At 40.4% G+C, this 15,458-nt stretch overlaps 1 protein-coding gene across 1 annotated transcript; it reads right to left on the bottom strand.

Annotated features, from left to right (window-relative positions):
• Positions 1-2,199: 2,199 nt before the first annotated feature.
• Positions 2,200-15,458, bottom strand: dap (death-associated protein). Its single transcript, XM_067577717.1, has 4 exons — positions 15,240-15,458; positions 14,145-14,247; positions 7,514-7,556; positions 2,200-4,211 (listed from the first exon to the last, which is right to left on the bottom strand). Exons 1-4 carry the CDS (start codon positions 15,292-15,294, stop codon positions 4,092-4,094), a joined length of 321 nt encoding a protein of 106 aa, XP_067433818.1. The 5' UTR covers positions 15,295-15,458; the 3' UTR covers positions 2,200-4,091.

Raw genomic sequence — 15,458 nt, forward strand, 5'->3', positions numbered from 1 at the left:
ACAAGATGTGATTTATTCCAGTATTACACAGCTGTATAGTAGAGGGGAAATAGCATCACTAACAGAATCAATTATTTTGTTCCTCTCTTGCAAATTAAATAAAAACTTTTCTGAGGTATAATCTATAAACAATACCTCTGGTCTCAAATGAATGAATGAATTTCTGCCTCTTCTCTATTTTCTATGCTTGAGCAAGAATCAAATGTGATCTATCCCATTGCTCAAGGTAGCTATATAATTGTCATTTATTTTTTTGTACTATTCTTTTAAATTATACTTTGATGCAGTCAAGGATAAAGTAGGTCCTTTTTAATGAATTCCATTTCTAAAAAGCTGAAAAATGTATGAATAAATGATTGTTTCACACAATTACATCACCATCAGAATTTACTTTTCAGAGAGCAGCACTCTTACAAAAAAAAGTCTTCTCCCAGGAGTTGTGATAGTACAAAACTTGATAAAAAAAAATACTTTCTCTACAGCAACACTAAGAAGAAAATAGGTTAGTTTCACATAAAATCCTGTCACTGTGCTGTTTGAGGAGTACCACCCATGGTATTGTGTAATGTTTGGAACATTAAAAAATAATATGAAGTTGGAAGAGAAAGCAGTTTGTTTTTGGCAAAACTGGAGCCAAACTTTGTCATTTCAGCACAGCTGCCTTATCAAAACAACCATGAACAAATCCAAGAATGTCCTGACATGAATGACTGAAATATCTTTTCTTCCCGTCTGCCTGTTGACTGAATAAAGTGCAGCATCGGTGGAAGGTTCTCAGGCTAGTTGTGTCACAGTAATGACCAGTCTCAACTAGCTAAAGCCAGTTTTAATGTTCCTGGGGACCACATGGCCAACAGCTGGCAGTGTATACGCAGGGCTGATGTAATAAAGTGCCTCTAAATGAGAATGACTTGGTGCTGACGGTAAAGTGCCTTAAACTGTAACCTTGAGTGATTTTATGGTGCTGGAAGAGAAACCACAAAAAGCAGATTTTAGCCTTTAATTTCTGAGTGATGGGTAACCTCTTTGGCCTGCTGACACAGTTACTGGAAGCTTTGGATATCCTTCCTGAATATACCCGTATAGTAAGCACAGCCTTGCACAAGACCAGTTGTGTATTGTTGGCACCATATATGTGGTATCAGACAGCAAGACAAAAACCCGCGGCTGGAGTTGACCTGGTGTTGATACCTGGATTGAGCCCATCAGTGTGTGTCCAGCAGATTAAGCAAAGCTGTCACTCTACAAACTCTACAAATAATGCGCTGACATGAGGAGAGGTAAACCTAGACATCTTTTAATTGATTTAGAGAGGAAATTTAAATAAACTGACACAATATAATTAAATTTAATTGATATTTCAGCACTTTTGTAGCACTGTGACTAGCAGCATTTTCGAGTATGAGTGGTCTTGGTTGCAACTGAACCAATCTTTGCATCTAATGATTTAATTTTTACTTGCTCATAGACTAGAAAACATGTAAAATCCATCTTTCCATCATTCCAATTTTATTCTGAAATCCATCCAAGATTTCAGAATAAAATTGGAACATTCTTCCATGTGGATGAACTCCTCTTAACAAGAGATTCCTGAGATTCCTGAGCAGGGCAGAATTATACTTTTCTTTTCTTTTTTTAGCAGCAACTCACTCTCATTCTGCCCTTCCAGTTAGTTTAATAAGACATGGCAGCGGATGAGAGGTCTGCCACATTGAGAGAACTATATACAACCATGGAGAGTCAAGGAGATTGTGTCTGCTTTAATGGGGGTGTTTCAGCTTCCAGAAAGAGCCTCATACCAACTAGGCCTGCACTGGGTGCTTTATTGGGCTAACATGAGCTGACAGAACACCTGGTTGCAGATGCTTGTGTAAAAATGGATTACATGCACTAACACCTGGTGCACAGTGTGTGTCTGTGTGTGTGTGTGTGTGTGTGTGTGTGTGTGTGTGTGTGTGTGTGTGTGTGTGGTGAAGAGGGGGGGAAAGAAAAAAACAGCAGACCGCTCTTGGAGAGATGCTTCTGTTTCATTTCAAAACACCACCTGAGCCCTAATCCCTCAGTGCAGAGTACTAATTCACCATGGGATGCTCAAATACTGTAGATGAGGTGCAGGACACAATCTATCAAGAACTTTTTCAGTTTGCAAATCTTTTTTACATGACAAATGTTTCAAATGAGTCTCAAGACAACAAAGTGTTGATATTTCAAGATAGTCTATATCTTTATTTACTATGACAACCACACCTAATACCTAAGTCCACTCAATGACTAAAGATTTGTACAATTTGAACAATTTACTCAAGAAAAAAAGAACTGAGACAAACAAAAATAAAACTCTTTTAAACTTCATTAAATTAACATAGGAAATTATTCGTTCTTGGCAAGATAAATTTCTTTCTTTCCTGGAAACCTGAACATTAGTGTTGCAACAAATGAATTCAGTGTAAGGGGACGGGTGATTAAGGAGAAGGGTGGTGTGTGTGTGTGTCTGTGTGTGTTGATATGTATGATTCCTGGGGAACTGTTGATCTAGATTTCAGGGGCTGATATGATTTCTGATAGAAGAAATCAGAAACTGTTTGTGGAATGTAGAAATTGCAGTGCTATTCTTCTAATATGTTCATGTTTTTACCTTCAGCTCACAGTTCGGAGCCTCACAGAGTTGCTTGGGTTTTGTTCGTCTTCAAATAAAGTACATTATTCCCTTGTGATGTTAAAGCTAATTTTAATGCAAACACAAAGCACCTTGCAGCTGCTTCACAGTAAATGGCTTTAACTTTCATTACATGTTTTCACTGCAGTTGATTTTGATGTGGAGCAGATAAAATATCCTTGCGAGTCTATGCAAGTCAAATAGGACACAAAAAAAAACCCTTCGGAGCTATTCAAATCAAACAGAAGAGGCACAGCTGGAAGATTTTTAATATGAAGCAGTCTGAGTTTGCATAAAAATTAGTTAACACTGCCAGGGAAGGATGAACTTCATTGCAGCTCAAACGAGGCAGGAAAAAATGTGAGGCTCCTCTGTTAAATAAAGGTAAGAGCTATGACATAGAAGCAGGCTGCAGCAAAAGCTAAATACATGTTGTTGTAGGCCAAAAGGTGTATTAGCTTTTGCTATAGAAAAGCTTTAGCATCTAGCTGTCCTGAGTCACGACACTAACAACATGCATCAAGTAACTGAATGAGTCAGTACAGTAAGACGGGGCAGGTTTTGCGTCTCTCCCTGTTGGCCTTTCGAATATATATTGAAAATGCCCAATTTCTTGCCTGGTGTGAACATACGGACCAATTTCAGTAATACAGATCGATAATTACATCTTTAAATCTGATGCATATATTTGGTCTTGATATGGTAGACAATGGAATGCTTGTCAAAGTTGAGCGTAACCTCAGTATTTGGGTTACTTATTGGTTAGTGCTGTCATGTAATTGGCTAGTTTTGCTTTCTCTGATCCATGCTGTACCCGTGCAATTTGGCAACAGTCCCTCTCACATCAAACTGATTCCCGCAATTTAGAAGATGCTCACTGTGTTCTTTTTTGGTTCCTGTTGATTATGTAAAACTGGTGTCCTCTTCATGAGTTGTTGATTGGTTCTTTTGGTCTGTGAAGATCATAGGTAGAAGGCTGGAGTTCAGGCTCATCACTGTGAGGTGATTTAGTTGGTTGGGTAGCCTGACTGATAGGTTGCTGTGATTGGCTGGTTGCGGTGATGTGGTTCTGGTCAGCACATCGCCGGGGTGAGAGTTCCCCCATCAGACTCAGATCTGAGATTGAGTTATTCATTTATGTTTAATTTTAAAATAATAGCCATTTTAGAAGACCCTCCACCCATCTATACCACCTTAAGACTATATAACTGCCAAAACAATCCCTCTTAAGGAGAGGACCCAAAAGGGAAGCACTGATGCAGCAAGGGTGTAAAGATTGGGTCTTCTACAATGGCCATACTGGTATTAGGTTGCTTTACATGTAAAATTTTACTCTGATTATTTAGAAGAGATCTGTGTCTGGTGGGGAAACATCTTCATCTTATGTGTTCCGTTGGGAAGGCCGGCTGGTGGAGGGAGTTGGCGGCTGCTTGGCTCACTTGCGAGGCTGGTGGATGTGCTGGTTGATGTGCTGGGTGGGGGGCAGCTTGGGGATACCAGGCTGGGGCTTTTGGTGGGCCACCTGGGCAGCTGCAGGGGTGAAGTCCTTGTCACCCTAAATAGACAGACAGTCAAAAAAAATTACATCAGGGCACAAGGAAGAACTGCATTCACTGGTTTGCACAAAAAGCACAGTCAGTTTACAGCCCACACCTCAAATGTAGTTCATGCATACTCCTGCTATTGTGGCCTAAATGACTTGGCAATTATAGACTTGAAACAACAACATATCAAGTCTCCCAAAAGGGAGTGGAAAAAGAGTCTTACTCTGATGAGGTTCTTTATTCTTGATGGCAAACATGAACTGCTAAAGCATCGTACAGCATCATTTGTTAAGTTTTCAAGGATGTAATGATTACAGGAAGTAGGGAAACAGGCATGCAGGAGTGCCATTAACTGAGGCTAAACTGTTAGACTGCCCATTAGCATTTCTGCATCTTATATGTAGCAAAACTAGAATTAAGTTAACTATGAAATGGCAGCATGGTGATGTAGCTGCTACCAGCGAAGTTGGTACAACCACTTCAGACAAATTAAGAGTAATACACCATTTGTAAGCAGTAGGAGGGAAAACAACAGTAAACACAATACAAATGTGTACAGTGATATTCAGTGTTCATATATTATCTCCTAGAACTACCTACATACTGAAGTGTGTATGTAATCTAACATTGGGTGGTTTGATTGTTTTTATTCATACAGTATGTGCTCTTTATGCCCCCCATTTTTAATCCTTTCTCTCTGATAATCGTAATAATAATAATGAGGAAATCTCCAAAGTGCGTGAAGGGTACAGTATGGAGCACTCATCTATCCCCGCTCATCTGCTTTGCAACCTCAATCTCTTATTCTAAGAAAAATGCCCATAAACAGCCTCGCTTCTAAATCCGATTAAAGCAGGAATTTGATCATTCAAAGAGAAATGCAGAATTTGAATTGGAGACTTGCTTCAATTATGACTGGATTCTTTCTTTTCCTTTTTCTTTATTCGCTCTTCTTTCATTTTTGTTGTTTTGTTTCTTTCCTTCCTCACACCTGGTCCTTACCCACATTCATCTCATCACTGATTTAAGCTACAGTTTTCTCTCTTGCCATTTTTACCCTCATCTAACTGGTCCCCACACCCCAGTATTTATGAAAAGCACACATTAAACACACCATATGTGTGATTAAGTGGATTAATATTGAAGGGTTTTAATTCTTTTATTGATACTGGATTTTAGCACCCAGTTAAGTTTGCTAATGGCGTCCTATCTGTCCAGATGTTGCCATGTGATATGTGGATGTTACTGCTCACAATAAATATCATATCCATATGCACGATATCTTTATACTCCAATTTCTTAGCATGTCCACATGGATACAGTTATATAACCAATTTAATCAACACTGTAGAAATACACACATATAGATACACACACACACACAATTCCATCTCTCTGAGCCTCTGGCTGAACTTTGCTCTCGTAACCCATCTTTGCTGGACCCTAATCCTCTGTGTGTGTGTGTATTGGTTTTATGCTGTAAGTGCAGCTGTGCACTTGCTTTCCTACATGTGCGCATCTGTGTGTAAGTGGGCACAAAACATCTACAGTGTGTGTGTGTGTGTTTCTTTCATTTAAAGCCAATTCCAGAGCTAACTGCACAGGATATGGATGGATTTGACCTCCAATTGCCCTTCTCTTCTCTTCTGAAGCTCAAAGCGTCTCTCTCCTCTATTGAAAGCTTCTCTCTCTATCTCTGTCGTACTGATGCAGAGGTACGGAGGGGGGGATGCAACAAATTAACTGTATTACTGCGATACACTGTGAACAGTAGTCATGGTGATTGGCGAGGCACGTTTCCTACCTCCTTTTACCCATTTTAGTACACTGCTAAAATATACATTCTGAAAAATGCTGGGATATAGGGTGATCCTTTTTCTTTGAATCATATTTGTCTTTAAGAATGTACTGAAAACATGTTAAAATGGAAGATCTCTTAAACATCGGAAGAATGTGGAAAAAACAGGACATAAGATCATTTAATTTATTTCCATCATTCAATCCAAAGTTTTTGGAAATATGCGCCTTTGTCTGCTAATTTATTGTAAAGTGGGAGTGTCTCAACTCTCTGATTGCAGCTTCTGAAATGTGAATATTTCCTGGTTTCTTTAGTTCTCTGACAGTAAACTGAATATCTTTGGGTCGTGGGTTGTTTTCTGGTATATTATAGACCAAACAACTAATAGATTAATCGAGAAAATAATCAATAATGAAAATAATGGCTAGTTGCAGCCCTAATGTCCATCTTAACTCTCTTATTTTAAATAACTTTTATAAAACTGAAGCATCTCTGTCATTCAAAGCAGAAGGAAAAACAGAAAATACATAACCAGGAGATATCTTATTTTTTCAATCTAAAAAAAAATCCCAGCAGACCAAAAACTCCACATACACTGATACACACCGATCCACACACACACACACACACTGAAGTGTTTCACTTAGCTCCTAAAAGGCTTTTCTGAGGCTTTGCACAGTGCCGGCCTCTGGGTTTGATGGTGGTGATAAATAAACATGGCTTTTCTCAGACTTTGACCCACTTTTCACAGTGGCAGGTCAAGGCCATAAAAGCCCAAACAAACACACACACAGGGGCTGGTGCTGTTAGAGCAATAATGTAATCCAACATTTCTACAATGAAATGGCCTACTACCTTTGTGAAGCTTATAATCTTCAATGTTTGTCAGGACTGTGTCAGAGCGGTGTTGATTCAACTCTGTGGTCGTTTTTTATATGCTGCAATTTGTGCTGTCGCTGTATTGAGCTGCATTATATGATTAGATGTCACCGGCTTAAATAGAAAACACAATATAAACAACAATGACATATAAAAGTCAAAAATAAGAGGTGAAATGCATTTTTGCATGAGTGTGGACATTGTATATATTTTTAAATGCCAATATTTTCTCTTTTTTACTTATAAGAAATTCTGATATGTCAATATATCAGGAAAAAATGATCCATTATTATAAATTACAGTAGTCTCATTATTTTTTTTTAAATTTCAAAACACATCACTGATCCATGTGTTCCATGATTACATGACTACCATCCATAACGTTGACTTCTACATATCCGTTTGATAAAATGAAGTGCGTTTAGGATCACTTATGTAATTTTTCTCTACACTCTGGCACTCTGTCTTCCCTCCTTTTTCTTCTTCTCCCCTTGCGCTTTCTTTTTTCACATTTTCTATCTTGTTCTACCTCAGCACTGAGCCTCTACCTCTCCCTGTAGAGCTCATGTCCCAGATAAAAACCACCTTATAATACTTATTTCAACACTACTGGTGGTCTGTGTATGTCTAACTTACCTTTGTAACCACTCCAGATACAATCACGGGGGCCTTTGGTGGACTGAAAAGGAGAAAAGAGAGAGAATGGGAAAAATATACATAAAATTATTTGTAGAGTTCATTATAACATGCATCCTGTCTGTGCCCTGGGCTTTATTCTCTGTGTAATGTAGTCAGACAGTAAATGTAAAAAGAAGGTTATAGTTTATACACACTGTAGCAACATCTGGAGACCTCAACAACTCCAAAAGTGACACAGTGCTACAATACGAACATCCCAAGTTGTCAAACACCCACAGTCTTACTCCCTTTACAACACACACACACGCACACACACACACACACGCACACACACACACATACACACACCGGATGGACCTGCCAGCAGCTTAAATAGCTCCCATTCATCCTGGCCAAACACTGGGGCTCACAGCTTCTGGATGGAAAGCATTAGAAGAGAGAGGGAGGAGGGTGAGAAGTGGGAGAAAGCTGGAGTATGTAAGGAAAAGAGTAATAGAGGAGGAGGACAACAAAGGAGAGGATTTAGGGAGGAGGAGAGAAAAAAGAAGTGGAGCAAAGAAGGGGGGATGAGGGGTAAAGGCAGGTCAGGGCACATAGAGGAGGGGGGGGGGGGGGGGGGGGGGGGAGTGGCAAGGAGAGGCAAGAGGGCTGAGAGGACATGGAAAGCCAAATACCTATATAATAATAGAGTGTTAGAGGAGAGGAGAGGAGAAGAGGACAGAGGAGAGAGGGAGGCAAGCGCTCAATCAGACATAAAGAAAGGGGAAGGGATGGAGGCAGAGCAAAAGATGAGGAGGAGGAATGCGGAACCTGAGGTAAGTATCGACCTTGTCGTGACAAACGAGCGCCGTCTAATTTTACGGCATCGTCACCCCCCGGCAAAAGAGTACAGTTGTGGTAGCCACCTTCAAAACTCCACTCAAAGACATCAGCTATAGCAGCCAGCATGTCCAACTTATAGCTCACCTCATTAACAGCCAAAATATTTTTGAAAAGATGAAAAGTTTCACAAAAGTTTGCGACAAAGTGCAACTTCAGCAACCAGAATCTGAGCACTCAGGATTTAACATTTGAAACATCTGCTACTTACTTTTAAAACATTTTATGATCCGTGAACAACTTTTTAATAACAGTCAATTAACAGTTATGACTGGATTCTCAACACATCTGGCTAACCTCCATCTCTGCAATCAACATCTTGGCACAGAGCAGCCTTTTGCTACTTATCTTCATGAGAGTATTTACACCTTGCTATTAAATTCATGCCTGCAAATGTTGAATTTTGCTGATTATTCTTCACAAGCCGCTTGTCAGAATGTGAGGTTGAGAGGTTCTCTATTAGCAATTAATTAATTAAAATATGGCATAATAGCAACGCAAGTGTTCTTCACTCCAGTTAATGCTCTGCTAGCTGTGAGGTGGTCTTGCTAACTAACATTTGGCTTAAAAGTAGAGTTTAACAAAAAAAAAAAAAAACATACTGAGAATAAATCTGAATATGACGAGTGACAGATGAAGAAAAATGAAAAAATGCTAACAGGAGATACATTTTCTATGTTTGTGTGTGGCTAAACTTTTATCTTCAACACACTCAGGCTGAGTGCCATGCAGCATAGCAGAAGTATCTGTTTTCATTAAGATACTGAGCTGAAAAACGGCTTGCAAGCTTTACAGGATACCACGATTTCCTCATTTACTCTAACCGACGTCTAACGCCTGATGTTGAATTAAAAACGGCCTCGTCAAGCTGTTTTACTACAGAACAAATGGAGAAACTGTCTCTGAGTAATGTGCTTCACATGTGAAATGCCTCTGTAATAATGTAACGTGCTCTAAATATTTTTGTTTTATCTTTATAGTTGTGTTTTACACCATGCTACAAAGACATACTGTATGTACGGCGGTTTCAACTGAAGCTAAGAGGTGGGACGCAGTGGGGTTGAGGTGAACAGGCACACTCTGGCAGTTGGATATGTATTCACACACTGACATAGCGTGGGCTGGTTTCCACCTCATGCTGCTTTGTCACACCTCTGCTCTATTCGGTGTCTATCTCCATTGTGCAATCTGAGGATAAATCCTGAAATATTGACTGCAAAAAGGAAGGGGAGCTAAAAAACTAAGCCAAGGATAAGGGAATAAAAGGCTATTGCTTTTGAAGCATGTCAGCAGCAAACTTTACCTCTTGTTACTGGAGCTATAGACATTAAGGCCGGAGAGGCAGAGGGCAGACGGATAAGACATGTCTAGACAGACAGACAGACAGACAGGGAGTGAAGGATGTGAGCTTGTCAGAAAGACAGACAGCTAACAGGCATCGGACTCCTCCAAAAGTGTAAAAAGGTAGACGAGGATGTAAGCTTTTTACCTGACTGGCAGTTAAACACTTAGAATCTGTGTAGTCACATACTGTAGACAGACATGAATGGCAGGTTTTAGTCACACTCGATAAACAGACGACAGACACTCAGTTTAAGACTTTTTTAATCATGGATTAGCAACACTGCTATACTACAGGCCTGATACATTAATGTAGATACCACACGGCGGCATTAGCTGTAAGATTATGCTACTGACATATTTTTTTAATCTATTCTGTCAATCTACAGGATGGAATGGAGAGCCAGAGAGAGAAACCAAAAGTGACAAAGATCTCTGCTGTGGTTTGGATTGATTGGGAGGAGCTGGTGCTGCGTATGGAGACAGAAGAAAGCCTGCAGGGGGCAGTAGAGAGCTGTAAGGAATCCTGGAGAGGAGTCCCTTTGTGCCTCGAGGGGAAGAGTTAGAGGAAATGAGAGGGAGAATGAGGGAGGAAGAGAGAGAGGGAGATGCAAAATGCTAATTTTAACTAATAATTCAAAGAGTGGAATATACGATAATCCATTTGTATGGTGTATTCTTCTCTGTCTTTAGCTGTAAAGCCACACCTCACCATTCATCATCCACCACCACCATCACCACCCCACCCATCCCTCTCTGCTTCAGCAGAGCAGGAAGTTTGTTGCCGTGGGCGAGGTGGTGGTTGCTATAGGAACTGATGCCTGTTGCCTGTCTTCCCTCCCCCTCTTTCCTTCCCTTCCCTTCCCTTCCCTTCTCTCTCTCTCTCCTCAACTTTTTCACCATGAGCTGTCAGCTTACTGCACATTTCACCACAGTTCCTACGTTCAGTGTATGTGTGCAGTGATTTAGTCAGGCACCACCCGCTCTTCTCCTGAGCCTCTGGAACATATCCACCTCTCACCGAAATATGTAGGAGGGGCGGCAAGTGCAACCGTCACGAGGCCTATGATCACCTTGTGTGTCATTTTTCCACATGTATCCGATAGTCCAAAACGGCTTATGATGTGTGGTTGAGGTTCCGTCTATTCGCTTTAATAAGAAACATCATGTTGACTGATGAAACAGACATTTGTCTGTTTATCTCTTTTGCCATGTCTCCCTCCCTCCTGCTTCTCTAACTCTCACTGCAGCATTACATTTTTACACACAAGACTGGTGGATTTACCTGAATGTTCAGCCGATTTATTCCTGCATTAGAAAAACACATCCAGCTGACAGTTAGTGGGCAGAAAGTTTTTGCTGGGTCACCAGTTTGCTCTGGCTTATGCCTCCCTTTCTTGCCTGCATCCCACCCGTTGCTACCCCCTCCGTCTTCCATTACTCCTCTTATTTTGTAATACCTTTACGTTTGGTCGGCACCCCTTGTTTCCCATACCATCCTAATCCTCCCCTCTCCTCCTCGCCATAATCCCGGCTACCTATCTCTCTCTCTTTGCCCCCATCTGTCCATCTCGGCTAGATTGGGAACGGCAGGTGTTCCCGTGACTACAACGCTTCACTGGCTGCTGCTAATGTGAAATTTACCCAGTAGCCACCTGCTAGACGTCCATCAGCGTGACACAGAGAGGGACAGACAGAGTGTGTGTGAGTGAGAGAGTTTCACTGACTGTATTTCTTGATGTAGTGCAGTTACTCGGCCTCTTTTTTTTTGGGAGGGGGGATATTCTGACAGGTAATTTTTAGTTAAAGATAAACATTTCACGGGAGGATGGTACAGCTGCGTTTACACAGCCGGGCTGAGAGGAGTTTATCAAGCCAAACGCCGATTCAAAATGGGCTTCCTGAGTGATTAAAATGCACTATTTGTCTAGTTTATTTTCACAGCCCAAGTAATGATTCTTCTTCTCTGACTGCAAGCTCTGAAATGAAATATCTGGGAGAAACTAAGTGACATAAATACTAAGGCTGTATGGCTCTGGTGAGACAAGCAACCAGTTCACACATGAGGGAAAAGAGTCACAAAATCCTACATTAAATTTACAGAGTCGGCATTTAGCTGGCTCCTCAATCTGAATGCAGATTCATGAAGTTTCTGCTCTTTGGAATGTCTTCACTGCATTGGTGATTATAAGTTTGTTTTATTATTGGACAAATAATCCAGTATTTATTTAATTTAGAGCTGAAATGACAGGCAGAAAATAAATCCGTAACCATTTTGAAATTTGGTGAATCGTTTTTCAAGCAAAACACCAAACATTCACTGTTTCTAGCTTCTCAAATTTGGGGATTTGCTGCTTTTCTCTGTTTTATATGATTATAAACTGAATATCTTTGGGTTTTGAACAAAACAAGACATTTTAATAAGTTGTCTTCAGCTCTAGGAACTTGTAACGTGCATTATTTCATAATTTCTGACATTTTAAGAGCTTAATTTGTCCAGAAAAAGGCCTCATAATGTCATTCAAATATTCCTCTTTGTGTTTCCTGTGAAGTTCATCCAGACATCCAAGTAAGACATGCAAGACAAGTACAAGTTTGAAGATTTTCTTAACTCATTTAAACATATAAATAATAAAATCTAGACATTTTTGACACATTGCCCTGTAATGAAAGTGATCTGGTATGGCCTGGCTATACAGACTATCCAAACTGTGCATCAGCTGCAGGTCGTGTCTATTAAACTATCTTCCCTTTACTAAAATAAATATGTAAAGAAAAATACATTTCAGTACATTTACAGGACTTCACTTATTAATTGATTTAATTACTGTTTCAGGACTACTTTAACTTTTACTAAACTGTCAGAATCTGCATTTAATATTTTTCTCAGATGAAAACAGAAAAACAACCAAAAAAAAAAGGCAGAGTCTGCAGACATCAGGCAGAACATCTGTCCCTCTCCAACAACTTAAACAAACAGTTAATAAAATAATAAAATTCATTATGTATTATTAACTAATAATACAATTTTTAACAAACAAATCAGCGCAAGATTTTCCAACACTCCCAACTACTGTATTTAAATTAAAATAATGTAGTTGAAAATGATTAAATGACTGAGAAAATATTCGTGACCGATAATGAAAATAATCGTTACTTGCAGCCCCAATATGCACATTATGACTCCATATCCTCTGAAGCAACATTACAAAATAGGGAAGTACATTCTCATGGGGCATGAATGGCCGTCACACCCAGACCAGTGTCTGTTACACATGAAACGACCGTCGTTCTGAAGTGTTTCTCTTGTAGTCTGGAGTGTTCTCTCTTGCTCAAGTACGTCTTTACTCTTGATTATAAGCCAAGCTTTCATGTTGTTTTTGTACCTCTTCTTTACTTGACCTCACTTTTCACTTTAGAGCTCAGTCTATTATAGCCGCTCATCTTGGCACAAAGGAAAATGGAACAAAAGGAAATGACTTTGTGCCACAGATAGGCTTGATACTATTCCTGCTCTGAATTACAGGGAAATACCCTGAATACTGTAATACTGCGCATACACTGGAATAAAAAAAAAAAAGTAACAAGCACGCTTGATGAGCATGAAATATATAACTTGGTGTGCGTGCGTGTTTAAAGTACATGCACAGGAACATTTTATGACAATTGGCAATGTTCTTGAACCCTCTGCACTGCTTGTCAGCTCTCATTTATCACCTCTCAGTCACACACACAAACTGATATGTGTTGTGAAAATGCCACCTGTACCTATATGCACATAGCTGACGGGTCTTCATGAATATTCAGCAGACGTATGTGGGAGTAGAAGGAGACACACGCACACAATTACAGGGAAACAAGCAACAACTTTCAGCACCTCCATGACAGAACGGAGTGACCTCAGTACAAACAATGCATTCAGGCAGCAAAAGCCGAACATGCTAATATGGAAACAGAACAATAATTGTAGCTCGGAAATAGAGCCAGCGTGATGTAAAACATGCAAACCAAGGCTGCTTACAGCAAACAATAGCGACTGCTGAATGGGCTGTTCAAGTTAATGCTGTAATTATGCAGTAATTATGTTGTTTACTGAATTAGCTGCCAACAGTACACAACAAGTCTGCTGCAAAAATGCATATAGTATAGCCTTATAGAAAAGTGAAAGCAGCTAAATTGCTGAGTTGACAATTTGCAGGGTGTGTGTTTGTTTGTGCGATTACCAACTTACAAATCACCATGGAATCGTACACTGCGCGGGCGGTCTCTTAATCTACTGTAACTGTTGCGTGTTCACACATGTTTTAAAAATGGACTATGGAGACTACTGTGCGAGTGTTACTCCCACAATAAATGTGTGTGGCTGCGTGTGTGCGTGTGTGCGTGTGTGCGTGTGTGCGTGTGTTACCTGCTGCTCACGTACTCCTCCTCGTCATCTTTCTGCGGTGGTTCCGGGGTGGCAGCAGCAGCCACCTGGTGCTTCTGCACTATTCTCATACCTCCGGCCTTTACTGCAACACACACACACGGAGGGAAATACATACACACATTGATTATTAGATGATCTGAGACAAATAATCAATGCAAAAGAGCAATTTAAAACATTTCGAAGGTACAAAGGTCCCACATATTGATATAAAATAAAACGCTTAAGCCGTATTGTGTTTGAACTGTCACAGAAATAAGACTTAGGGACTTTACAATGAACTTAAGGACAAGTTAAGATCTCTGTATTTGTTTAAATTGCAAGAATGAAAATTTTCACAGCAAGTTAGAAGTCCATCCCTCAACTAAAGGTAAAAAAGTGGCTGCCAAAGTGTCCTTGAGCAAGAATTCTTAGCAGCTGCAGGACAGCTGTTCTGCAGGTGACCTTGTCCTCTGACCTCACTGCATAGGAGCCGTTTTTAGAAACAACAATGCTCTCCTATGCTCACATATACCTGCATGTTTGCTAAAGACTGACACGCAGTAGCCTGTACGGGCCTCCCAATAATCACAGGTCGGGTGCGAGGGGCGTTTGTTATCTTACTGTGTTATCAGTCCTGCAGCTGCTGGGGCTTAGTGCCCTGCTGCACTGCTTCACGTCCACGTACACCTTATCTGCTTTTTTCTTTAACCCACATCCACAAGGCTGTAGCCCGTGACCTCCACGTCACCGCCAACCAGCAACCATTAATTGCAACATTGTCACCAAAACCTCTAAATTAGACTGCGATCATTTACCAAATCGCTACATTATCACCAGATGTGTTGATGTTGCAACATCTCACGTCAATCAGGAAGTAAGGAAAGGTGCGAAATTGAGAAATAAAGCTGACTACAGTACAAGCAATCTCGACCGTTAAGACACGTTGTCATCGCTGGAATCTGACACTTTAATGATTGCAGCAGTATGTGATTCATCTTGTGATTTTTTTCTGGTTTGAGAGACACTACACAAAAACAAAGGCCTCCAGGTTTGTGGGAAGCTTTCAAAAACAACATCACAGGACAGGGGGTTTACCTGCAGGGAGGTGTCCCCCTTTGGTTTCGACTTTCTCCTTCGGCGGCGACGACATGTCCTCTCTGATCTGGAGTCTGCGGCGAGAAGGAATAAGAGCTTCCACACAAAAAATGCTGCTTTATTCTGGCTCAAATTGTGGACTACACTTCAGTCTAGATCGTCAACGTGGCTTTTTCCTGAGCATTGTTTGGGAACGAAGCGCGCTTACGTCACGTAGAG

This window comes from Thunnus thynnus, chromosome 21 (assembly GCF_963924715.1).
Source record: "Thunnus thynnus chromosome 21, fThuThy2.1, whole genome shotgun sequence".
NCBI lineage: Eukaryota > Metazoa > Chordata > Actinopteri > Scombriformes > Scombridae > Thunnus > Thunnus thynnus.

Coding starts and splice junctions, on each gene's coding strand:
- dap (XM_067577717.1), bottom strand. CDS start 15,294: ATGTCGTCGCCGCCGAAGGAGAAAGTCGAAACCAAAGGGGGACACCTC. Junction 14,248..15,239: donor AGGGGGACACCTCCCTGCAG/GTAAACCCCCTG, acceptor TGTGTGTTGCAG/TAAAGGCCGGAGGTATGAGA. Junction 4,212..7,513: donor TATCTGGAGTGGTTACAAAG/GTAAGTTAGACA, acceptor CTGTCTATTTAG/GGTGACAAGGACTTCACCCC.